General features: G+C 44.0%; 1 protein-coding gene across 3 annotated transcripts in view; it reads left to right on the forward strand.

Annotated features, from left to right (window-relative positions):
* LHFPL3 (LHFPL tetraspan subfamily member 3) overlaps positions 1 to 22,770 on the forward strand; it is a 234,635-nt gene extending 211,865 nt beyond the window's left edge. For all 3 annotated transcript variants that reach the window (XM_048942583.1, XM_048942591.1, XM_048942573.1), the window contains one exon: positions 21,657 to 22,770. Coding sequence is in view for 1 of the 3 variants with exons in the window: in XM_048942573.1 (XP_048798530.1) it covers positions 21,657 to 21,685 (29 nt within the window). In the remaining 2 variants the exon portion in view is untranslated. The remainder of the gene's footprint in view (positions 1 to 21,656) is intronic.
* Positions 22,771 to 26,531: the final 3,761 nt, after the last annotated feature.

A 26,531-nucleotide genomic window follows, 5' to 3' on the forward strand; every position in this document is an offset into this window, starting at 1 on the left:
TTAATTAATTTGTGGATTACGTGCCCCTAATAATAAATCTTTCTCCGCAATCTTGGTCCAGAGTCTTATAAAAATGTAGAGCTCCTCTTCAGCTTTGAAAGCGTCTCTGTCACTGACAGTGGTAAAGTTTACCGAGTCCTAAAAAGGCTGCCTCCTTCACATAAACCTTGACGAGCACTTTGTATGAAAGGTAACAGGCAGTGTTTATAAACTACCACTGGAGCAAAAGCACAGGCCGCTCTCTGACTTCCTCGAAAACTCTAAGAACCAGGTAGTAACTCTTGGCACTGCTCATCTGGTGACTAATATTAATTCAGTAAATAGTGAACATCACTTCCCAAGTGGAAAATCATCCAGTTTGGCTAAATGTACGTCCTTCTAGTGGTGCTCAGAGGACGACACTCTTCTCTTACTACCCGTTGGGATAGGAGCTCCTTTTCTAATCAGTGCATCCTGAAAACTTACTCCTGCCTGTTTTTGGGAGCTCAGGAAGCTCATTCAGTCAGTCAGATATGTTTTTAAACACTGTCTGATAGACAGACACATCTTGGAAAAACCATGAATATTTTGCTCAGAGGAGTAAAAAATAGGGGTCATGTATTTGGCAGGATTTCCCAGATTGTGCCATTATAGAATTATAGTCATGTTTCTTGCTAAGGATAGCAGCTGCCTGGAGGAATCCAATTAGGTAACTTGGCTATTTACCCAGCTAATCAGAAACCCTCGTGTTCCTATTTTTCCTCACTGTCAGTGATATCACCAGAAGGTGCAGCAAATGTGCTTGTCATAACTGTTTCCATGATCTGCAGAAACGTCTCCTCTTCTGTCAGCTTGGGGCTCACACAAAAACTCCCATTCTGGGGGAACAGCCCTGTTTTTCTTTTAAATGTGAAACTGCATGTCGCACTTGAAAAATTAATGACTGACCGAGTAAATGACGCCTGCTGAGGAGAAAGTTAGGTCAGCACGAGTTCGTCCGGAGGAGAGTGAGATGGCCTGGAGGTTGACACCGTGCCTCAGGCTGTGGGCTGAGGTCTGGCAGCCACGTCCTCTCAACCTGGACTTCACTTTCCCTTATTTTCCTCTCTGAGACTAGATGTGCTAAAAGAGTTCACAAAATTACTGGATGTATTCATAGAAGAAAGACAAGCAAAGTTCTTCCAGTCAGTGGTTCCTGATGACAGACTCCACAGGCCCAACGGGCAAATTGCTGGCTGGCACAATATTCTAATACATCCCCAGAGATGTCTCTGCTCTGCCCTAGGCACCCACTGCCAGAAAAAAGGAATGGGCTGACAGGGCCTCTGAATTGACCTCAGGGATGAAATCATACAATCACAGAATCATTGAGGTTGGAAAAGACCACTCAGGTCATCTAGTTCAATGATCTGCCTATCCCACCATGTCTGCTGGCCACGTACTTGGTGCTGCATCTCCAAATTTCTTGAACATCTCCATGGGCAGTGACTCCACCACCTCCCCACACAGCCTGTGCCTGTGCCTCACCACTCTTTCTGAGAAGAAATTGTTTGTACTATCCAACCTGAACCTTCTCTGGCACAACTTAAGGCCATTACCTCTCATCCCAGCTGCCTGGGAAACGCTTGCTCACCACAGAGTGCTGCTGCATGTGGTTGGTCCTCTTCTGTACCCTCCTGCTCTACCAACCCAGTATTCATATCAGTACAGTCACACCCCATCGCTCACATCTTGCCACAGATCAGCAGCAGTGACTCAGCAGAACACCCTCAGCTCAAACACTCAGTCCTGGTTGCTCTCAGTCCTGCCTCGAGCAGAGAAATCTCAGCGTTATGAATGTGCCCAGATTTATTTCTGTTATTTGCCAGAGTTAGGAAATATATGAGGTGGTACAACAAACAGTTTTCACCAAGGCTACAAGAGGAGAAGCTGTAACTTCTTCTCCCAGCTACAGCTCCATTGGGAAGAAATTTTGAAGCACGACACATAGCCACTTCATAAAGTCAACCCAAGCCCACAGGGAGCCAGCACGACTTACAGCCATTGAGCTGGGAGCTGCCATCCAGCCCTGGCAGTCAGCACAGCACAGTTAGCAAACACGTACACTACTTGATATTTTGTTGTTGTTTTAGCTGCATTTGTGTATCTTGATTGGTGACATTTGCAAGACGCAACAAATCTCTACTGAGTTGGACCCATTACTAATTGTGAACACACAGCTCAACTTAGAAAAATTCTAACATGGCAGAGAAATAAAAAGAGCAGTTCCCAGAACCATATGTGCAGAGATCATAGAATCACAGAATTACAGAATGGCTTAATGTTGGAAGGGACTCTAAAGATCACTGAGTTCCAGTCCCCATCACTGAATTCCCTGAGGGTTTTCATCAGCATTCAATCCCCATTCAACCAGAGCCCATCTTGTACTGCTATTGCACAAAATGGATCCAGAGACCTCACGTTGATCAGCTCCCCGCCCTTTGCCCAAATCCATTTTCCTATTCATTTCAGGTATAGTAGCTCAGTGTAGGATGAATGTTATTCCCCACAATGATCCCTATGGGCATCAGGTTGGATATTAGGAAAAATTTGTTCTTAGAGTGGTGAGACACTGGAACAGATTGCCCAGGGAGGTGGTGGAGTCACTGTCCCTGGAGGTGTTCAAGAGATGTGGAGATGTGGCACTGAGGATTGAGGTTAGTGGGCATGGTGGGGACAGGCTGATGGCTGGACTATGTGGTCTAGAGGCTTTTTCCATAGCATCTTTTAAAGATTCTATGACTGTATGATTCTAAGCTCATATGGGATTGCTGCACCTCACTGGTTCCCAGCTGTGGGCACCCTGAGAGTGCTCCGGCATGGAGCAGCACATGGAAGGAGCACAGTGACTGCACATGGAAGCAGTCTTTGCCATTATCTTCCTCCCAAAATGCTGCTGGGGTCAAACCCCCCACCAAGCACTTTGTCTGCCCAGCTCATCTCCATCCAGAACACAGGGAAAGTCCCCATGGGCTCAGAGCTGCTGTTACCAGAATTAGAATGGGGGATGGGAGGAGGGGCAGGAAATCACTAAACATCTGTTTCAGCAGCTGAGAGGACTGCTTTGGTCTCTTAGCAACTATGGGAAAAGAAGCTACTGGAAATATGAGCTGTCTGACCAAGCCCACTGGCATCCTAGGAGAGGACTGTTGCTGCAGTGCTGTGCCTGCAGGCATGGGGAGAGCTGGTGGGGAGCCCAGGGAGCGGGCTGCAATCTGACCCACCTCCATCCTTCTTGGGAGGAGGGGATGAGCTCAGTGTCATCATGTGGCACAGCATGTCCCAAGGCAGTCCTATAGCCAGGAGCTACTCAAGTTTGCAAAGCAGAAAGCAGCCTGGGAGTGGGCACACTGGGCATTCTCCTTCTGAGGCACAAGGCTTGGCTGTGGCACCTCTCAAAGGTTGCTGCTTTGTGATCATTACCTCTGAGTATATGAAAAGCCGTTTGTGGCTGTTCTATGTGCCAGCCTCATCATTGCTTTGAAGGGTGATTTTTACCAAATGGTTCTGAATCTCAGGGAGTATCTGCACTCAGCAGGCTTAGGTTTTGCAGTTCTGTCCTGGAGCAGACATCTCATTGTTTTCCTTGTTGTGGAGACAGTGTTTAAATCATTTAAATTTATGCCTGGTGCTGACATCCTGGCGTGCTCACTGCTAATAGCTTATTTCCAGCCATACGAACAGTATCTCATTCATTCAGATATAAGTATGGGGATGCTGACCTGTAGTTAATCCTACATATTCCTGACTTTTAATTTAATGACTATAAAATATTAATGGGAGCAGAGAGTGGAAGTCAGATCACCTTTCCAACAGCTTAGTGCCCCTGTCACCAGGCTACAATGTCATCTTTGATCTCATTTTTTCATTCCCTTTCTCCCAGTTCCACCTACAGGACAGGGAAAGCTGCATTTCACAGGAGACTTTAAAGTAAAGCAGTTGGAGAAAGGATTAAAGTTGAGCCAAGCTGTGCCAACTGCTGGCATGTGGTAAAACTACCAGGATGTTGGATATAAAAAGGGGATGTGCCCAAACCCCAAAGAGTGCCAGATGCCACCTATGCTAGAGGGGAGCAGTTTTTTTCCACAAACATGGACACCCATGGCCTACATTCTCCCCATAAAATAATACAGTGTTCAAGGAGAGGTGTGGGGGTGATGAGAGATTATAGCCCTCCCCTAGGGCATAGGGGTGCTGGTCACAGATCTACCCATGTGTAGGTCATGGGAGTCTTTAGTGCCGGTCTCCAACAGACCTGTTGGAGGGCGTCCAGAGGAGGGCCACAAAAATGATCCAAGGGATGGAACACCTGTCCTATGAGGACACACTGGGGCTGTTCAGCCTGGAGAAGAGAAGCTGCAAAGTGACCTGAGAGTGGCCTTTCAGTATCTAAAGGGGGTTAGTAGGAAGGAAGGGGTTTAGCAGTGTCTGTGGTGTTAGGACAAGGGAAAAGGGTTTCAAACTAAAAGAGGGGAGATTTAGATGGGACGTAAGAAAAAGGTTTTTTACAGTAAGGGTGGTGAGGCACTGGCACAGGTTGCCCAGAGAGGTAGAAGATACACTCAAGATCAGGCTGGATGGGGCTCTAAGCAACCTGATTTTGCTGTAGGTGTTCATTGCAGAGGAGTTGGACTAGATGGCCTTTGAGCGTCCCTTCGAACTCCAAGGATTCTCTGATTGTATTCTGTGATTGTATGTATTCTAAGAAATTGCATCATTTTGGTGTCCTGGATGAGTGTGGTACTATCATTCTCATAGGGAGCACCGCCAATTTTGCTGATCAGGCTTCTGAATTAAAAAGTCATGTCCCACATGTGATGTCCAGAGAAAAATTGCATCCCGAGCCTCCAACTCTCGGGGCGCACAGGGATCTGTTCCTACACATCCTTTTTGCGCCCTTTCCTCGTGTTCTCTCCTGCTCCATCAGCGCGCTGTGACTGTGTCCTCACAGCACCAGATCCGGCTGCTGCAGGTATTTGTCTGTCCTTACATCTGCAGATCTTCAAATGATGGCATTTCTCTGATTATAAAGCTAACGAGATAAAGCAATCAAAGCAACCGGGCTTGAAGTGCATTAATACTTATTACTACCTTTTACAATTGCAATTATGACTTATTTACTCTTTTAATTACTATCTGGTTTACTTTTCTGTACGAGGCTCATTTCTCTGGAGTACCTCTCTGACTACACTGTTCTATTTTTGCAGGAAAACGCAGACATTTAGTGAGATGGAAATTACTTCCTTATTATTTAAAATTAATTCAGCCCGTCAAAATGAGCTCATTGCCATGCACAGTGCTTCCTCTTTAATTCGGTCTCAGCCTTTCCAGCGATTGAAATTCTGCACGGAGTTGATGTACATCGCAGGCGTTTTATACATATTAAACCCTACGTATTAGGGGGATTAAGGCTGCATATACATTTTAAAATAGGAATTATGAAACACGTTTTGCAGCAGGGATAAAAGAACGTCAGTTTTCTGTCGGTCTTGTAAACTGCTTTGCTGGCCAGGAAGAAAGCTGCAAGGATGCCTGATGGGAATAAAAGAGACTGTTGTTGGCTCCTGCAGGACTTTGAATTTTGCTAAATCAGGACAAAACTAGGGGAAATATTTACATATAAATAATTGGGATGCCAGTGCTTCTTGCTTTTTCCTCTTGGAATAAAGAATAAAGAAGAGAATGAAAAGCAGATGAGGAGAGAGAAGCTTGAAACTTGTGATGGAAATAGGTAGGAAAAACTAATAATAATAATAAGAGAAAAGTGCCCACCTGCCTGCATAAGGAGCAAAGCAAGGGGAGAAACTGAGGGAGGAGAAGGAACAGGGGTAACTAAGCTGCAGGGATGGATGAAGAAGAAAAGGAACTCTGAGAGGGCAAAGCCTGTGTTTCACTGGCTTGTAATCCACATGGCCACCTAGAGCCCGTGGTGCATCAGGTCACATGTTTGGAAACACCTCAGTGACTCACCTGCCTTGGGCTGCTGTCCTGGTCACTGCAGGAAGGGAGGGGAGATGAGGGAGAAGCTGAGGAAAATCCTTGTTTTCTCAGGGCACCAGAAAACACTGCCATTCCCTTAATGAGAAAAGAACCATGAGAAATACCAGATACAAAGCATTTAGTGCAACTGCTGTTTGCAGGAAGGCAGAGTGTATGGGGAGCTATAGGTGTGACAGGCACCTCTGTCCCTGGGGACGGGATGGAACCATCATCCTGGAAACCATTTCTACACATGAGGCCAAGAAGGCGATGGAGGGCAGTCAGCGTGGGCTGACAGAGCTGGGAGCCTCATGGTGACACACCTGGCTCAGTGCACAAGGGAAAGCAGGATACGTTGTTTATCTTGACTTGAGCAGGCATTCTGACACTGATTGCCTTTACATCCTCGTCGACAAGCTGATAAAGGGTGAGCTAGATAAGCAGTCAGTGGGGTGGATTGAAATCTGGCTGAACTCTTGGGCTTAAAGGGCTGTGGCCAGAGGCACGGTGTGAGGCTGTAAGCCTGTCACTGCCAGAGCACCACCAATTGGTAATGAGGTAAATGTCATTTCCTATCTGCCTTGGTGACCTGGATAGGGGGGCAGATACAAAGCTGGCATTGGTGGACAATCCCATAGGGGCATCTTGACAGGAGAAATGGGGGAATGGAAGCCTGTGCAGCTGCATATAGGGAGATGCCAGGCCTTGCACCTGGGGAGGTGGCATTCCCCCAGCAGCACATCCCAAGTGGGAAGCACGCCTGGACCCTTGTCTCTCTCTTTGCATTCTGTTTCAGGCGACTGTGAGTAGTTGAGATTCTGACACCACGTTATTTTGGAACAGCAAGGCACTGATTTTTGCAGATTTAACAGTAATGACTGTGAACCATCAGGAACATTTTACATATACAGTCCCCAGGCTAAACAAAATGGGTTTTAATTTAAAGTATTTCATCTGCACGTTGTGAAACAGTATGGGGGGAAAAAAAAAAGATAAAGCAGTAGATTTTTTTCTAAAAGAAGAAAAGTCTGCCAACCCAAAATCGTGTTTAATGAAGAGTCAGAAATCTGATAAGATATAATTTGTGGATTTTGAGCATTCAAAAACATTTTCTTGCACATTCCAATTTTATATTTTTTGAATTAAATTACAAGTAACATTAATTAATTTTCTTAATAATGCCACTCGGTTTGAAATGAGCAGTATGAGGGAGCTGGTAACTGGAGGTACAGCACTCCCCTCTAGTGGGTGAAAGCTGCCCAGCCAAGTATTGCAGGACCTGCTGCATCCTGCTCGTTTGCGCTGGCTGGAAACAAAAACTTTGCTTTTATCCCCACATATCCCAAGGACTGTGAGCTGTTTTCATCGTTTTGTGGTTTGTGAGTTATCTATGGTATAATATTTTAGTTCTGAACTATAACAGGAAGGAGAGAGGGGCACTTATGAGAGTCTGAAGCCGGAGAGACTGTGAAGTCTTCTTCTCTGGAAGTATTCAAGACCCACTGCTCTGCGACCCGCTGCAGGGACCCTGCTTTAGCAGGGGTTGGACCTGATGATCTCCAGAGATCCCTTCCAACTTCTACAGTTCTGTGATTCTCTGATTCTGTGATTATATTTTTTAACTCAAAAGGCGAGTAGGTGATTCATGAAGGACAGATCCACCAGGCATTACCTTCTGGCTGCTGTGCCTCGCTCAGCAGTTCATCTACACCCACTTCAAAATCCTTAGCACTGGCATTTTCTTATTTCAAATTGTGCCTTTGCAATAATCACCTGCTCTGCAAGTGAGAAGCAGCAATTTGGAAAGTTTAGGTTTTAGGGCAGGGTTCTGTTCAGTACAATAAAGACACCTTCTCTCCCACAAAAAAAAAAAAAGAAAAAAAGAAAATCCAGCCATGTGTTACACCTGCGCTGTTTCTACCTACTCACTCCATCCTTTTCTGTTTGTTTGTTTTTCTTTACATGATTATGGTGATAGTTTTAATTGAGTTAAAAGAAGATGTTGAACTGATCTCCTCAGCAAGTTTCTCGGTTTTGTGATCCGTCCCATCAATCCACTGAAATCAGAGCACCATCTCAGCTGGCACCATGTGCACTGAGTGCAAGCCACACGTATTTGCATGAACCAATTTGTCTCTTAAAAATATTGCTTCTTGAGTGAAGCATAAATTGCCTTTACCCTAACATGCTATATAATGAATTGCATTTGAAATATGTTTATTTTTAGCAAACAAATGCTAATGGGAGCCTGCTGTTAAAAATAGACAGTGCAGTTGGCACAGAAGTAAGGGCTGGGGAACCTTTCCACTGATCAGTGGAAATGCCCTCTGTGTAAGTCATCTGGGAAGAAAGCACTGTGCCCCTGTGAAGGTTAGCCCTTCTGTCAGCTGGCAAATTGTGAGCAGTTGTCCCTCACTTGCCAGCTGGCTTACTAACAGCTTCTGTGGGGCAGTGGCCCAGGGGGCTGTCCTAATGGAAGAGGAGATCCTCTGTTCCTTTATCCAAATGGTTAATGAAAATATTTTAACAATATCAGACATAAGAGGGGTTCCCATGAAACCAAGTTGATGCATTTCTTCAGCTGGATTGTGAATCGCTGATCACCACCCTAAGACTGTGCTTCTCCAACATGTTTTGCATTGATTTTCATAGCAGTTTATCTGCATAGTGTTTTTCAATGCTGTGAGAGTGCTCTTCAGATTGTAGCCCTGGTGGTAAATACCAAGCACGAGATTTGCAGGCGTGATTCAGTTCTATTAGTAGCTTGTCTTATATAAATGGAAAATAGGTTATCTTAAAAATGGAATAATTATATATAATATATACATATTAGATTGAATAAATGGAGAACAGGTGGAACACAGGCGCGTCATCAGACAGTTTATCTAATATTTCTTTTATACTTTCAACAGCCTTCCATCCAATACTGGTGGGGCTGATGTGATACAAGGTCTGTTTTAGTTGCTGGATGAAGTACTGTGCCAGTTCTAACCATAACTTAGCCACAGAAGTAGTCCCTAAAACCTCAGAGACATACCCACACAACCAGAATCATCCACGTGGCTCCTACTGTCAGTCCTGTCCACACTGGCAGTGTCTTCCCTCAGACAGGAGCAATGTTTTCCATCCACTTCTGGGGATGAGAAATCTTGTACAAGTTGTAACTCCTGCTCCAAAGAGATTGTAAATCTAATTTTGAACATTATCTTCCAGAATTTTGCTTGAAAGGTTCAAGGAGGGCAGTGTCTCCTTGCTGCCCCAAGACTATACACACACTGAGCTCCACTCAACAAACTTTGTCTTAATTCATACAAAAAGACCCCGTTCTCATGGAAGAACAGACAAAAAGCCCACTCTGAATCTTTGCTAGTTGGAAATTGACTTTCAAAGTCTGAAAATGAAGATTTTTCTGAGAAATTTCATAGCTCTGAAAAATAAACTAGCAACTGTGTATTATGTATTTCATAAATAATCCAGAGGAGGTTCTTATGTTGGGATAAGTTCCTTGATGGAGCTACAGTGTTTCTCATTATCAGATGATCCTAAGAAATGGATTGGCTCTACTGATTCATAAAGGATCATGAAGGTCCAAAATGATTTACAGGAAGCAATACTGTAACAGAAAATATGGCTGGGAGCCTAGATTCAAAGTACTGGTTCAGGAAAAGCAAAACTGGTTCCTTACTTCCAGCTTCAACATTTTGAGTCCAACCCAAAACTTCAGAATATTAGACTGCAGCCTAAACCATGATTCTAATAACCAGAGCAATGAATCCCAATTAAAGGAGATTTTACCACAGTTACATGTTTCATTAGGAGATAACATTAAGAATCAATATTTTATGACCCGCCACATACCTGAGTCATCTGTCATGGTTTATCCTTAGTTGTTGAAGTTAATCGATGGATGAAAAGTAGAAGGAAGTAAAGCAGTTGTTTTTTTCTAGCATCACACTTTCAGATAAATTTAATGGGTAACAGTCTACAGCAAGCAATTAAAACCCATCAGTTAGTTATTAAGGAACAAATTCTATTCCTTATGTCCTGAGGGAAATGCATCTCATAAAATTTCCAATTTTTATATAAGCAGACAGCACAAACCGTTCTTTCCCTACATGAAAAAAAAGCAGAATGCTGCTACTTAATGCACAGATGAATGCTGATTTGGGTGCTTTATATAATAGGAAAGCAGCAAGTTCCACCTACAAATCCATACTACCTGTCCTCTGCGGGGATCTAGCTGCTGAGTCCTCAAATACCAGAGACAATGGAGCCATAGACTTACAGGAACATGCTCATATGGAAGATGTTGCTTATCAGTTATTCAGGAAAAAAAGCACAACAAACAGAGATGAGATGAGCTAAAAGGGGGGAAAGGATGAAGATGACATGACTGTACTGTTTCCTATGAGTTAAGAAATGTTGCAAATACTCAAGGTCTTGCTTTTCGTGTGAATCCCGTGTTGCACTTGGATATCAGGTCTCAAATAATTTCCCTTCCTATTCTTTATAATTGCCAAGAAAACTCCTTGCCCTCAAGAAACACGAGGTAAATAAGAAAGAAGTCAGATTTTCAGAAGCTTGTGTTTGTAGGTCTCCCTTGCTTGGGAGATTTGTGGCTCGTTAAGGCTTTCTGGAAAACAAAGACTTTGTCTCATATGAAATGTTGACAGGATTGTGATTCTCTCCTCTGGCATGGAACAAAAAATGGAGACGTTTTCATTTTTATTTGGTTCTGTATGTAGTTAGTGGAAAAAAAGCCAGTTCCCAAAGAAGCTAAGATCTTGTTTGTCAGAGTATTTCCTTTCATTTTCCACGTCCCTCCCAGAATAACATCTTTGATGTGATTAAAAAGAAGCACCCAAGAAAACTTCAGTCTCAACAAATTGGTATTTTGCACCAAGAATTGTGAAAAATACAATATTTTATTGTAAAGCTTCTGTGGGCAGAAGCCTGGGAATACCCGGGAAGCCTGGGAGACTGAAAATCTGGATGACTGCATCTTTTTTCTGCCTCTAAGTAATCAATAATGAAACTTTGCTATCAGTGGGTTTTGTGGGACATTTCAGAGAAGGAGGAAAACAAACTCATCTCCAGGCAGCTTGTCTTCCTTCTTGTGGATATTCTGTAGTCGTAGTGGCGTTGAGTGACAGGAGGCGACAGTCAAGGAAAATGCCCTTCTTCCTGGAAGCTTTGGTTGAGTGAGCAGCAGCAGGGGTAGAGGTGTAAAAGGAAAAACATGCAGCATTCACACTTAAGTGTCTGGTAGAAACCTGTATGTTTTTAACTGTCTGTTCGCTGAGGAGGGGAATGAGAATACTTCAAAGCAACAAAGCATGAACAATCATAGCAAATTGTTTCTGTGTATATTGCCAAAAGGTCTGGATTTTTCCTACTATTTGAATTTGCATTAACTCAAGTAGGAGATGATTGTTAACTCTGTTTTTTGAAGATCTTATCTTTAATGAAGAAGTCACAAACTGAATTTATAGCAGGATGTCATACTTTAGATGCTTTAGGGTAATTCTGATAGGGTTATGCCATTGGGCTGTTGGCCATATTGTTCGAAGACATCTGTAGGATGGATTTCCAAGGATATCTCTATACTTCAGTGTACATCCCATCACCACTCCAACCATTATGCTCACAGCACTTCTTTTCAATGAATGAGGCTTGAGAAAGAGCTGTATCTAAAATACTGAAGACAGGAGTTGGACTCGACAATCCTTATGGATTCCTTCCAGTTGGGATATTCTGTGATTCAGTGATTCTCAAAGAAACACCGGGTGCTGCAGAAGCCATAGAGACAAACATCAAGCCCATCTCCAGGGACTGGAGATCCACAACTTTGGGAACAGCCATGCTTACCAAACTGTAACCATGGCTGAAGCCTTCCATAGTGTTGTTGCTCACACAGAGACATCCAACACACTACCAGAGGTGTTTGACCTAAGCTGGCTGCTTGGAGTCCTGACCCTGCTCGGGAGCAGAGGGGAAGCAAGGAAGATGATGAAAAAAAAAAAAAAATTGCCTTTTTCCTTCAATTTTTGCTTGTTTTTGCATTTACTGGGACTGAAGTAGTAGCTCAGCCCACTCCAAATGCTGGGAATTTTGCCTTTGCCACTCCCTGCCCCACAATTGCTGAGTTCTTAGGAGACCCACACAGCCTTTGCTCTCCTCCAGGGCCAGAATGATCTCAGAGGACATAAGAAAAAGACTCCAAATAAGAAGTTTCAGTGTCTGAAGCAATGAAATATTTAAACCCTGCTCTCTCTGGGATATTCATCATCACAGATTTACTTATCTGCTGCTCACTGACAGCAGCGACTGACAAGGACGATGACAGCTGACATGTATTAACCCAGCCTCGCATCACAAGCCATCACTCCAGAGCAGAAATCCATCATTAGGATTTAAGCTCCAATGAGGTGTCTCACAGGGAAGCAGACAGCAAATGCAGGAGGCACCTGTGCTATAATTGGCACGACTGAGCCTTGGCTGTGGGAGAGGACAGGCCTGGCCCTGCACTCACCACAGTGCCATACCCTAATGGAGGAAAATGAGAGGGAACGATGGACAAAAGTCACTTATTTGGGGTAGAAAGCCCTTAAGAGATCTTTGCTAGAGCTGCACAGCAGGGTACTGCATTAGCACCCGCACCGAGGGCTCACAGTGCTGTGAAGGGCACAATTTCACTGCTCCTCAGAGAGTTCTGCTGGGGGTATAACAGCACAGACCAGACTCATTTTGTCTTTTCCCCAAATCCTCCCTTTCTTCACCGATAACTTTCATTTCTGAGTAAATCTACACAAATGTCACCTTTACCTAATGGGCACTGCTGCACTATCATTGGGGAAAGAGTGACTGATCAATGAGTTCTGAGGAACCCAATGAAACTGGATGTTGGTTTGAGGTGGTGAGTGAGTTATTTCCTCTCCTCATCAGTCTTTCCAGTCAGGCTGGTGGTTTTATGACTCCTCCCTGCTGTGAAGTTCAAACAGTTAAGCTTCTGTATTCATACCTTCTTACAGAGAGGCTTGGAGACGTCATTCAGGGCTGCAGCAAATCTGACAGCTCTCCTGCACGCTCTTCAGCAGTTTCCCAACACCGCCTTCCTTTTCTGTGCAGGATTTCTGTCTCTGTCTCTGTCTCTGCACTGCTGAGCACTGTCCTCTGAGCTGAAAGCTCTTTAGAGAGGGAATCTTCTTTTCTTACGCAAGACTGCACTTAGAACTTGTATGGCAACTAAAAAAAAATGTTTAAGAGAATAATATAAAATAATAATAATAATAATATATCCTGATACATATCCTGATATATTGTCCAAAACCTTTACAAATCAGTTTTTGCAGCAATCCTGCAGGACAGCTTGAAAGGAAAGATGAACGTAATAATGCTGCTGGGAAATCCCTCAGGACATAGGAGGTCTCAGGTGCTCCTTGCTGGCTGCCAGGCAGTTCTCTGTGGCTGATGGTGGTCACCAGAAGCCTCTCCTTCTCTTTAGATCCTCGCTTTGCCATCCCCAAACCTAGTTGAATTTCATTGAGTCTCATGGAGATATTTTAGGGCAATTTCACGTAAGGAGGAGTTCTACTTGTAACCACATAGCTTTGGGTTACATGAGTGTTACGCATGGCCCCAAATATTCCCTCTTTTTCCAAAGAATATATAGATAGTTAATTAACATTCTTATTCTCAAATAAGCCTTTAACTAACCATTAAGCTGTGGTTTTGAGCCTAGGACTAACGCTTCTCCAGATAACTAACTTCCTGCTTCCCACAAACGCACAGTTTGGCAACTACTTCTTACCAGGGCAGGCAGAGGAACTAGCAGCTCATTAGTGGGGTTGGGATGCAGACCCCAGGTTCCTGCAGCCCTGGTGCAGTGTTTTCTCCACATCGATAGGCAGGAGCTATCCTGGGAAACACCATGCACTGCATCAGCTCTGGAGACGGCTGTGAGGAGTGGTGGCACCTCATGGGAACACAGCCCTGATATGAGCCTTGCATATTTGTTTCATATAAATCTTGATTGCAGTCAGAGGCACCAGGAAAAAGCTGCTGCACTCAGTGCTTCAAAATGAATAAGCACTCACTGAAACACTCATCCTTGCTGAAAATTCCATTTTGTTGAAACATTTGTCCCAGTAGATGCCAAAGATCAAGAGATGTAATCAAGAGCACAAGTTTTAGGGTGGGGATGTCTCCTGGTGCCGAGACACCAAGGTAGGGAAGGCTGCAGCACCAGTCCCCTCAGGTCAGGTCTGTGCAGTGCTCCCAGATCGTGCTGGCCAAGGAGGAGAAAAAATCATTTCACACAAAGAAAAGACAGTTTAAAAGCTTTTATTATTCTGCAGCATTAAAGATTTGCCAGCACTGATATTATTTGCTATGGTTTCCAAGATGCTTACACTGAACTTCTTGTAGTTGTCTTAATGAAGTATAACATTTGAAAGTCAGCAAATTATTTCAGAAAATTTGATGCATAGAAAATTTCCTTTCAACATACCAGAATGGCCAGCAAATTGTCACAGCTCTGCTTCTTTCTAATGGGGAAAAACTCATTATATGAACTGGGAAATTATTTGGGGAAATCCAATCCCTTGAAACAAAGCCAAGCTCTGTTTCCTCTGCCACAGTAAAATCAACCATGCCGTGGTGATTTCCTCACTCAGAGGTGCTGCCTGGCACCTCCATGGCCCTGTTCCATGTCCCAGATTTCCATCAGGGCAGAACCCCTCCACCCCACCACACACACAGCATGTACAATCTATAGAATCATAGAATCATTAAGGTTGAAAATATCACTAAGGTCATCAGTCCAAGCTGTCAATCCATCACCGCCATACTACTAAACCATATCCCTCAGTGCCACATCCACATGGTTCTTGAGCACCTCTAAGGACGATGGCTCCATCACCTCCCTGAGCAGCCTCACCACTCCTTCTGAGCAGAAATTTTTCCTGATATACAAACTAAACCTCCCATGGTGCAACTCAAGGCCATTCCCTCTCATCCTGTCACTGTTACATGGGAGCAGAGGCTGCCCCTTGCCTCGCTGCAGTCTCCTTTCAGGCAGTTGTAGAGAGCAATAAGTTCTGCCCTGAGCCTCTTCTCTTCCAGACTGAACCATCCAAGTCCCCTCAGCTGCTCCCCATAAGACCTGTGCTCCAAACTGTTTCCAGCTCTGTTGCCCTTCTCTGGACATGCTCCAGGGCCTCAATTTCCTTCTTGTAGTGAGGGGCCCAAAACTGATCATAGCACTTAAGTTGTGGCCTCACCAAAGCTTAGAACATCACACAGCCTGGGCATGGTGCTGGTCCTGATAAGCAGCTCTCCCCAAGCTTGGCCCCAACCCCACAGGATGGTTCTGGGCTCCTTTCTGATTTCCTTTCTGAAAAAGTAGAGCTTTGTATCAACATCAGTAAGATTTGTTTTCCCAGGCTGAAGGTACACTGACATCAGCTTCTAATGCTGTCCAGCACAGCACCAGTAAACTCCTGGAATATACAGAACTAGTAATGCTCAATACAAATCTATTATGACCAAAATGAGGAAAACATAAAAATATACAGTGAGAATCCAAATGTTTTCAGGCCTCTCTGCTCAGGGCTGGGTATTAGTCCGACACGGCCTGGCCCTCAGCTTGGTTCTCAGTAAACAAGTACAGATCAAAGTTCCCAACAGCTTTTAAGTAAAGCTGATGCAGAGCTTTCTGAGCAGTCTGATCACGCAGCTTGAAAACTCATGAAACAAACAAAAATACCTACAGATCCTCTGGGTTCCAAGAAAGAAATTAAAAAGCAATGCCAGCAAATGTGTAGAATACAAAGAAAGTACAATGTTTTCTCATTCAACAGCTAAAGAACAGGAAGAGTTTAGGAATCACTGCTCAGGGACTCCTGTTCAGTGACAGCAATTTATTTGACCATCTGGGTAAAGAAAGACTGCAGCAAACCACAAGAGGAAATAAAAATAGATGAACAACAAGTCACTGATTCTGCTTGACTTGAGCCTACAACTCTGTGGAGCAGGAAGCTGCTTCAAGTGAAAGGCGGTATTGATGGAGGCATTTCAGCCTCTCCATCCTTCCAACAACAGACCAGATCCCCCATGCCAGCAAACCTGTCCTGAGACGTGGCTGCCATCCCAAACCCCCAGCAACATCAGCAAGTACAAAACACAAATTGATGAGCCTTTGGAAAGGATCCATCAGAGGAAGGAGAATCTCTCTGATGCCTCTTGAATTTCTGTTCTGAAGTGAAAGAAAGCTCTCTGGGAGAAAGAATAGGAGGCTTTTTTGATGTGTTTGTTCATTATGATAAAAATCTTCCTTTTCTCACTAGGCACAGAGCAAATATTGAAATGGAAGAAAACACTTTCCACTGTTTGGCTGGAGCTGGTCCCTACATCCCAGCATTCCAGCACCCACCTTGGCACACAGCCTCCTGCCTCGTTCAGTGCTACGCAGCAGAGCAGTGGCAGTGCTGGCCCCCAGCTGCCCCACTGAGGAGCTCAGGAGCTGCTGGTAGCAAGGCAGAAGAGCTGTCATCCAAGGATGTTTCCATCAGCACAGACTGGTACTGACAGCTGACAGGGATGGCAGCTATGATGTTCCTCTATTCTTGGATAGGTCTCTCTTCCCTCTGCCTGTCACTCTCCTCCTGCCTTTCTCACCAATGCACATGCATATGTTGTACTTTTGGAGCCACTTTTCAAACCAGAAGGCCACCTGAGACGGGGATTAGGCAGGTTGGCGGAAGAAGCTTGAAATCAGCCGCTACTTGGGGCTTCAGAGCCTGTCATTGCCATCTGGTTTTATCTAGGTTCATTTGAAAGCGAATCCTGTTAAAAGGAAAAAAAAAATCTGTCAGGCTCTGATGAGGTGCCTTCTTTAAACTAACACAGGCACTGAAAAAGTGCAGTCAAACTCCACCTGCTCAGACATGAGAGTTGGGCAGAGAGGAACCTGACGAGGTTCAACAGGGGCGAGTGTACAGTCCTGCATCCTGGGATGCAGAGAAGGGCAACTGCATGCATCATAATAGGTTAGGGACTGATCTGCTGCAGAGGAGCTCTCTGGAGAAGGACTTGGGGGTTCTGATGGAGAGCAGGTTGGCCATGAGCCTGCAGTGTGCCCTTGTAGCCAACAAGGCCAATGGTTTCCTGGGATGCATTTGAAAGAGTGTGTGGCCAGCAGGTTGAGGAAGGTGATTCTCCCCATCCACTCTGTCCTGGTGAGGCCACAGCTGGAGTACTGTGTCCAGTCCTGGGCTCCCCAGTTCAAGAAAGACAAGGAACTGCTGGAGGGAATCCATTGGAGGGTCATGAAGATGACTGAGGGCCTAGAGTATCTCATGTATGAGGAAAGGCTGAGAGACCTGGGACTGTTCAGCCTGGAGAAGATTAAGAAGATCTTATCAACACTTATGAATATGTAAAAAGCATGTGTCAAGAAAATGGGACCATGCTCTTTTCGGTGGTGCCCAGCAACAGAACAAGGGGCAATGGCACAAATTGGAACATAAGCTCCATACAACTATAAGAACAGATTTCTCTACTGTGAGGCTGACTCATGCCTCACCTACCCAGCCCCCTCCCTGCACACCTGCAGGCCCACCAGTCCCTAAGCTGTGCTTCTCATCCTTTGAATTCAGCCCTCCTAGGATCGTAGAGTTGTAGAATCGTTACAGTTGGAAAAGACCACTAAAATAGTCTAGTCCAGCTGTTGTGGAGGTGAAGCCTCAAGCTCACCTCCGGCAAAGCCATTCTTGCTTTGTGAAAGCAGCCCTGAGAGTCAGCCTCACGCCCCAACAGGACTAAAAATACCAGCCCTCAAGCTGTGCTGACATGAGTTCTCTGACAACCTCCTACAAACAACTAATCTGCAATTGCCTAATAATTTGATATTTCAGGATAAAGATCATCACTGCATGGGCAGTAGTTTCTCTCTTCACGTTTCCATGCATGCTGTTAGTTACCACACAGGACAATTAGAAATCCCATCGTCCAGGATTCCCACATCTCACTCTGTCCATCTCAGATATAGGACTCCAGTCTCTTCTCATGGTCTGCAGCACTGTAGGACCCCACAGGTGCTCACCAGTGCTAGGAACCATCAGAGGATGGAATCAGTTTCCCATGCCTGCCCAAATGCCTGATTCTGAGAGCTGGTGTTATGTGAGATATTGTTCCAAGCCCACCTCCCACCTCCTATCTTCCATCTTCTCTCTCCACCCAAACTTGCTCCTCACCTTCCTCAACTCTTCCATCTGGAAAAGAAAATGAACTTGAAGAAATCAAGAATACAAACAGGGAAACTGCTGAACCCTGGGCTCCAGACCTAACTTCCCAATATATCTCTCCTTTCACACTTTGGCACAAGATTATCAGACTTCTTTGTTCCATTCTTTTTTTTTTCCAAATGAATTTCTCTTAAAAATCACATTTTTTCTTGAAACTTTTTTTTTCTTACCATAACAGTTTCAAAACACAGAAAACATATTCAAAATTTAAAAAAAGCCAGAAAATAATGTATCTCATTCTTCTCCTCCACCTCCCCCCACAGCAAACAGAGCACACTGCCTGCAACCAAACAGCCTCTCTGCACCCACAGCACTTTTCTCCTGCTCTGTGTCATTCTCTACATATAGCAGCAGAAAAAGGTAAAATAAAATACAGTGTAAGAATAGATTGGATTTTGAAATTACAAGGCAGGCACTGGGAGCATGGAGTGCAGCTTTAGGTCTGCAGTGTGCCTGCAATGCACAGGGTTTCTCCTTGTGACTGACAGCGTATGAGTTGTTTATGGCTGTAAGTAGTACACAGATACCAAGAGGTCAGCAAAAGTATTCTGACTGGATTCTCTTTATCCATTTTTCTACTTCTTCCTGGAAAAAGGTCTCTTATAAGATGCCATTCTTTTGGTTTAGTGGTTCATTTCCACCATTATCTCCCTGTGGCCCTGGAACTCTCTTCTTGGATGCTAGAAAAGCCCTTGTGCAGCCATGAACTGAGTGAGTCTCCTGTGGGCAAAACAGACTGGGCATTCTTTCATTCAGAGCATTTAGAAAATTCTTGAATACTTCTGAAACCATTTCCCACAACACTCTGGGAAATTTAGACAGCATTGTCTATGGGATGCATCCCCAAAAAGCCCATATTAGGATTTTGGCTTTGACACCAGGACACTTATGACTTTGGAGAGGAACCTGAGTTGATGCCTGACTGTTTACACAGCATGGTATTTGCCCCAGGGTGGCTCTCAGGGTAATGCATAAGAACATGCAATGAGGCCAGGGCAAAGGGTGCTCCATGCACTGTGCAGGACAAGGCATCCACAACAGGTAAGCCAAGGAGGACACACATCTGTCTTCCTCTTCGACACTAGAAAAATAAAATCATTCTCTCAGACCACCCAAATAACTTTTATCAGGTACATTGAAGGGATTATTTTCAAAGAAAGAAGATTCCTCCATCTGCTACCAGACACCAAACACCATTCCAGCCTCCCAGAGATAGAAAATGTTTCTCCGTGGGTTGGAGGAACACTGTGGAGGTGCTGGGAGAAACCTCTGGTCCATTCAGCTGCTCATTAGCTCAGGAGATCACAGTAATTGATTGTATTTGGAGACAGCAATAAAAGATTAATGCTCAGAAAGTTGCTATTTTCTAGAGTACCAGTCAAATAAACAGCAAGGAGATTGCTTAAATGTAGCTGATGATGATTAATGGGGTGAAGTGTTAAGCCTGCTGTAGAGAAATCGTATTCTGACCTGGAAGGTGCCTTCCTCCATATACTTACTATCCAACAGGCTTTAAGGTAATGGCATGTAACCGACTCCATGAAATCCAGTGTTCTGCACCTTGGGAGGGAGCAACCACAAAATCTTAATGTCCATTTTTATCTTCAAAACAAAGAAATAGCAGTGTCCTCTCCCTGAATGTTTACCTGAACGCTAAAATGCTGTAAATCCCTCGCAGGGTGAATGTAACCCAGATCTGCCATCAGCAGGAGTGCCTTTCCTAAGAGAACATCTCAAATACGAGCAACAACGCCCTGCCAGGATGTCAGCCCAACAGGCAGCCCCTCACAGCCTTAGACAGAGAATTTAATAGCACAGTGCCTGGATGGTTTGGGCAATGGGGCTTTCACATAGATGGCTTTCATTTCCTGATTTCTAGGCAGCAGCAAGGAGTCAATCAAGAGCCCATGGGGTAATACAAGTCAGACTGAGAGATGTTGGATGTGAATGACTTATTTCCACTTTATCAGCTAGGCACCTCTGGTAGTTACTAAATGACATTTCTGTGTGTGTAACACCTGTATGCAAAATTTGTCAAAAGAATAAATAAAGGGCTTGGCAACCCAGATGCTACTACAATTCAAACACTGAGTATTGCTGGAAATCCAAAGAACACTGCTAAGGATTTGCATAACATAGGCACACTATGTTATGATTAAAAAACAAGTGAAATAAATGGTTCCTTCAGTTCTATTAGTTTTACCTTGTTCGTAGGAATCTAAGGACATGTGCTCCTCACCATGCAACTTCGGCTTTCCTCACCTTTCTGTTTCACCAACCTTGGATTGTATAAGAAAAGAAACAATACTTATGATTCTTGGATGGTTTATTTCCTAGTTTCTAGCATCAGCAATATCAATTTAAAAGGTTGGGGTTTTTTTTGTTTGTTTTTGTGTGTGTGTGAAATACATCTGGATTATAAATAAATGCTGAACATGGTGGGCTACAAGAAATCAGAACTTTCCTGCCAGGACCAGCTTTGCTTGAAAGACATCAGTTCAAGAATCAATGGGAAGTTGATGCAGGAAGCAGGTGTGCAGGGCCACAGGAAATTAACTTCAGTGGGAATCAATGATCCGTTTTCCTGCTCCAACATGTTGAAGAGCTTCTAGTTCTGAAACACTTTGTTCACTGTCATTCCATGGTTAAATTCATTCTTTTGTTTTTAGAAAAAGAACCATGTTTTCCCCTAGGTTCTAAATCCCAGCAGCCTCCCATAGTGGGCACTGTGTTAGGATGAGTCCAATGGCATGATGAAGGTACTGCTCCTCTCCCTTGGGCTGGGCACCAGCCAGCTACACCTGTACTCTTTGGTCAAAGCCAAACGCCAGCGCAGTTGCATTTTGGCATTCACTGGCACCTGCACAGCAGCACCTGGGGGCTTAGCAGGGTCAGCCATAGCACAACCATCCCCTACAGCATCACCATGTATTGTTCTATCATGGTTACAAATGCGGATTATGTGCTCAGAGGAATGAAAGATTTATTGATACAGAATAGAGATGTCAGGATTATAACATGATTCGCTTGCACTCCTCCAGCAAATTTGATTCTGGTCTCATACACATTGTGTCTTTATTTTCATATCGTTCAAAATTTAAATGAAACAATGTCACTATTTTGACCTCTTGTGTTGATTTGCTGATGAAAACTGGTTTTTAAGGCTTCCAGACTACAAATCATCTCTATATTTGAAGATTGAACTTGCCATTTTTCATGCTAAGTGGAAATACCAATAATGAAGTGTGTGCAAATAGTGCTCAGATGTTTGGCTTGAGCCAAGTGCATGCAGTGTGAACGCCTTTATGTCGGCTGGCAGTAAACCAACTTTTCTCTTCTCTCTGTTTTGCACAGTCCTTCTAAGCCAATCCTCACTAGAATGAGCACAAAACAAAATGAACAACAGCTTTTGTACATCAACATTAAAACGGGAAGAAGCTTGGGAAAGGGCCTCCAAGAGAGAAGAACGCTGACGAGAGCAAAACCGCCTGATTGGTAAACGCTACCTTCTAACATAGACCAGCCAGACGTGGAAGGGATTTCTAGAAGAGAAATGCAATCATGGATTACACACCAGCTCATTAGAAACTGTTGCTGAATACAGCATTCGGAAGACATGCATGAAAAGTCACATTTGGGGAATAAATTAAAAGGGGTGTAGTTGTTGCTAGACAAACATATGTAAAATATATGCATCAGGAGGTTTGTAAATGTCATTTTTTTTATTCAGACAGAAAGCAAAAAGCTTTAAAACCTTTCACAGTAGAGAGGCAGTTAACTCCAGACTATTCCTATCCCAGTAGCCAAGAAGCTGATAGGACATCTCTTAAATAAGCATTTATAAATAGACTCTGAATGTCTCCATCATCTAGTGGAAAAGCAAAACTTTTAATGCTACATTTCTGCACTTCATTTACTTCAGTGTATAATAAGTTGACTAAAACTGTAATGCTTCTCAATTTTTATGGCATATGTGCTCCAATTAATCTATGTCTGTAACAAATTTAAAACTGAGAAATTATTTCTGACCTATAATCTAGTTCTATGAAGCATACATAGTATAAGATATGTCTGACTGAATATCATCATGCTATAATTTCCCAAGCAACATAGAATTCTTTGCATTTAAAGTGACAAAATATAAGCATTTGATTTCTTTTTTCATAGGAAAAAGCGATTTACCCTTTAAATGTACAACGTACCTGTAAGGGCATTTCTGTTCTTTTCCCTGTTCTGCCACACAACTTCAGGGGAAGATCTCTGGCCCCACTACTGCCAATCAGGCTTGGTGATTAAATGTCCTTTATGGCCTTAACTCCACGCATCAGTGAAGAGACAACAAACAAATGCTCACTGTGGACAGTGGGGCACAGGGGTGTGCAGAGCCCAGGGCTCCCATCTGCAGGAGCCACCCAACGGGCACCCTCCTTCCAGAGCAGGAAACAGATGGAGACACAGGGTACTGAGAAAGACCTGGGTCTGAGCACCAGGCAGAGAGCAGCCTGTGCTCATCACACCCAGTGCCACACGCAGCTCCTCGTGGCATGGCAGCAGCCCCATCCTCCTCCTGTCCTCTCATGAGTATCAGAGGAAATGGCTAAAAGCATCACTGCTTGTTATTGTCAGTCCTAGACGATGTGATACATTGAAGACATGGCAAAGCATGGGTTAAAGCTGATTTTTAATGATTAGCTGCACAACACAAAGTATTCAAGAATTTAGTGCATAGATCTCAGAAAACTAGTTTCATCTTTGATTGAAAAGTCATCTTCAAGCAAATAAACTCAAGGAATTATCTAATCACCAAGGTAGCAGTGTGGCACTGCTGATTTTAGAAACCAAACACTGATGTAGATGGATGTCTGCAAATAAATTTACATGTGAATCTGGGGAGCATTTAAAAATAGATATAAATAAATGTTGTTTTAATCTAAATCTGCTCTTGTAACTGTGTGTAGGAGACTCCCTGACCTCTACAGGACTGGTGTTAGAGCTGGTCAAAAATGGCACCCAACTCAACCAACCCCATAAATGTAATCCAAGCACCTGCTGCTGTGCTGAAGTGCATGTAAAGGAAAAACAAACAAACAAGCAGATAATTGGTACATGAGCCTGTATGAAATCACTGAGGTCCCAGTTCCAAAAGGTTTTCAAATTTGTGGTCAGTCCAACCAGTGGCAGGTGGGACACACACCCCCCAAAGACTGGGTGCATTCAGGAGCTCCCATTCAGTGGTGTCTTAGCAAAGCCTACCTTCAGTCACTGCTCCTGTTGGCCCACAGACACACACATCTCAAAAGGCTGTGGAAGCTCTGCTATCTGGATGTGCTGTTGTATCACCATCTTCTTTCGTTCCTTATGTTTACCTCTATCCCAATTATTGCAGTCGCAGAACTTTTGCTGTGACAGAAATCACTGAAACAGGGTTTCTCTGTCATATATTCTTTGGTTATATAGCACTAAGTTTTGCATCATGGTGACTGTGTGAAGAAAAAGTGCTTTCTAAACCCACAGGAAGTTGCAAAAAGTGTAATCACAAGTCCCTGCAGCCCAACAAGGACAGCTCCACCAAAACATACCATTTGTACACAAACAGGAGACTTACAAGGACATGCATCAATAAATGTTGGTTCAGTATGAATAGTATGTTTTACCTTTTTAAATGTAACTGCTTTCCCATTACTCTCCATTGTAACTTGTCAACTGTAATTTTTTTTTTTAAGTCAACAAAAACTGTAAAGAAAACTGTTGGAATACCCGATTTTCTGTAAAAATAATAACAACAATAATTTTTGTTACTTTAAAGTATGCTTGGTATTAAAGTACCTAATAAAATTCAACAAGGAATTTTGTAGCATACTAAAATAAAGTGTAATAGTGCTTTTCTCCAGCTCACCTGTGGTAACGGCTGCTGTTGTTGGGATTACTGTCCTCCCCCTGAACACAAGCCTGGCCACCTCCCACATACCTGCACCTACATGGATTCCTATGTTTGAACAAACCCCATTCCCTTAATGAGCACAGAGATCTTTGTGCATGCATCCGATCTACGGGCAGAGCACCCTGTTGGTGAATGGATTGCATCCTCTGGCGCCTGTCTGTATTCCGGTTACTTTGTTGGTATCAAATTTTACAAAAAGGGACAGAGGATTGCAAATTATTTAGGAGTTAGCTATAGCTAAATAACTGTAGCAGTTAACAGAGTGGGATGTTGAAGTCCACATTCTAATTGGCAATGCATTGTGATTATTCCTAAATACATTGGAAACTCCAGAAAGTGACTGGAGTAAAGATCGGAAATCGATTCTCCCTAATTTCAAAACATGAAATACACTGAAGGCAGGATTCCTGAAGCCATCAATGGCTGTTGTGGATGGCCATCATCCCAGGACTTGCACCAATGAGAGGGGGGTACTTGTCAAGGAGTTGTTGAGTATCACCATAGTGCTGATGCAGTAGTGTCTGTGTTTGGGACTGATCTAGAAATGGTTGTGACTGGGATTTAATTATTCCCAGTCCCTGATACTCTGCTGTATTTGATGAGATCAGTAGTCTCACATCATCCACCCTCCTCTATTGTAGGTAGTAGAGCATTTAAGAGCTTTAGTACTTTCAGCTGATTCTCTGATGATTTGAAAGGAATTAAGAACTAGACAGTTAACTAGCCAAAACTGAATGAGAGAAAAAGAGAATGAGAGAGAGAAGGCAGGAAGGCAGGAAGGCAGGAAGGCAGGAAGGAAGGAAGGAAGGAAGGAAGGAAGGAAGGAAGGAAGGAAGGAAGGAACTGAGTAGTTTATACATTGAAAACCAGATACATGATGGTTCTTATAAAGGAACAAGGCTTTTTCCTCATGCACTAAAGTCAATAGCTTTACCCATTTTTCCTTCCTAGGGAGCTCTGTGCAGGACGAATTGGCTTTGCCTGTTGCTGGAGCAGCAGCAGCAACACCTTCAGACATTGGACACTGAGCCACGCCTGCAGCTACACCACACTGACATGAGATCCTCACTGGGTTGTATCAGTAATTTGACAAGCAACTTTCACAAAAGAACAAAAATTCTGCAGGAAGTGGAACATGCTGCCTCAAAACTCACAGTCTTCCTTTCACTTTGAGCATTGCTCACCCAATGCTGCACAAGTACACAAAGCCACAGCCCTGTATCTTTGCAGCAACCAGATACCATAGTGCCACTTCCTAATCCCTGGGTGTCTCTGGTAGATTTTTCTTAGTGTTACCCCGTATTGCATTCTGAAATGCCTGATGCATTTTATAAAGTGAACTGATACACTCCCTGCTTCTTTCAGAGTGCTATAACACCTCTGTATGCAGTTACACACCTTTTCTACTTGACAATGTGGTAAGGGAAGTAATGTCTATGCAGGAGACAGAGATTTCCAGGAAATCATGCATAAGCAGCACACTGTGCTCATTATCTCCCTGGAGGAGCTGTGGCCCCTAATTGCCTACAAGACACCAAAAAATCCTCTCCTTCTGCCACAGTTCCCATAGCTGCTGCACTCCAATTACTGAGCCCAGGGGTGCAGGACCACCTCCAAGTGTGAATCTCAGCACGGTCACCAGGAGAGCAGTCCAGAAGATGCCCTAAAAATCCGGGAGCTCTGCCTGCCTTTAACTCCATGAACCAGCTTTAAATTAGCGTCACAGCATGGATTGCTACCCTTGATTCTGTCAAGTGCGAGTTAGCTTTGTATTAGCCTAATACCATGGAATCACAGAGTACTCAAAGTTGGAAGGGACCCACAGGGATCATTGAGTCCAGCTCCTGGCTCCACAAAGGGCCTCCCAAAATTCAAACCTTATGTCTGAGAGCACTGCTCAAACGCTCCTTGAACTCCAGCAGCTCCGCGCCGTGCCCACAGCCCTGGGCAGCCCGTTCCGCGCCCACCGCCCCCTGGTGCAGAGCCTTTCCCGAGCCCCTTTTCCCGCCCCTCCCCTGACGCAGCTCCATGCCGTTCCCTCGGGCCCTGTCGCTGTCACACAGAGCAGAGCTCAGCGCTGCCCCTCCGCTCCCTGTGAGGAGCTGCAGCCGCCATCAGGCCTCCCCTCGGCTCCTCTGCTCTGGGCTGAGCAAACACAGGGAGCTCAGTCGCTCCTTATACGTCTTCTCATACAGCTGTGAGAATTACTTACAGTGAATATGGTTTATGTATTAATAATTAACTTCTAATTGGTCTGTTGTCTTGGTATTTATTAAGGAGAAAACTGA

This window comes from Lagopus muta, chromosome 1 (assembly GCF_023343835.1).
Source record: "Lagopus muta isolate bLagMut1 chromosome 1, bLagMut1 primary, whole genome shotgun sequence".
NCBI classification, from domain to species: Eukaryota; Metazoa; Chordata; class Aves; order Galliformes; family Phasianidae; genus Lagopus; species Lagopus muta.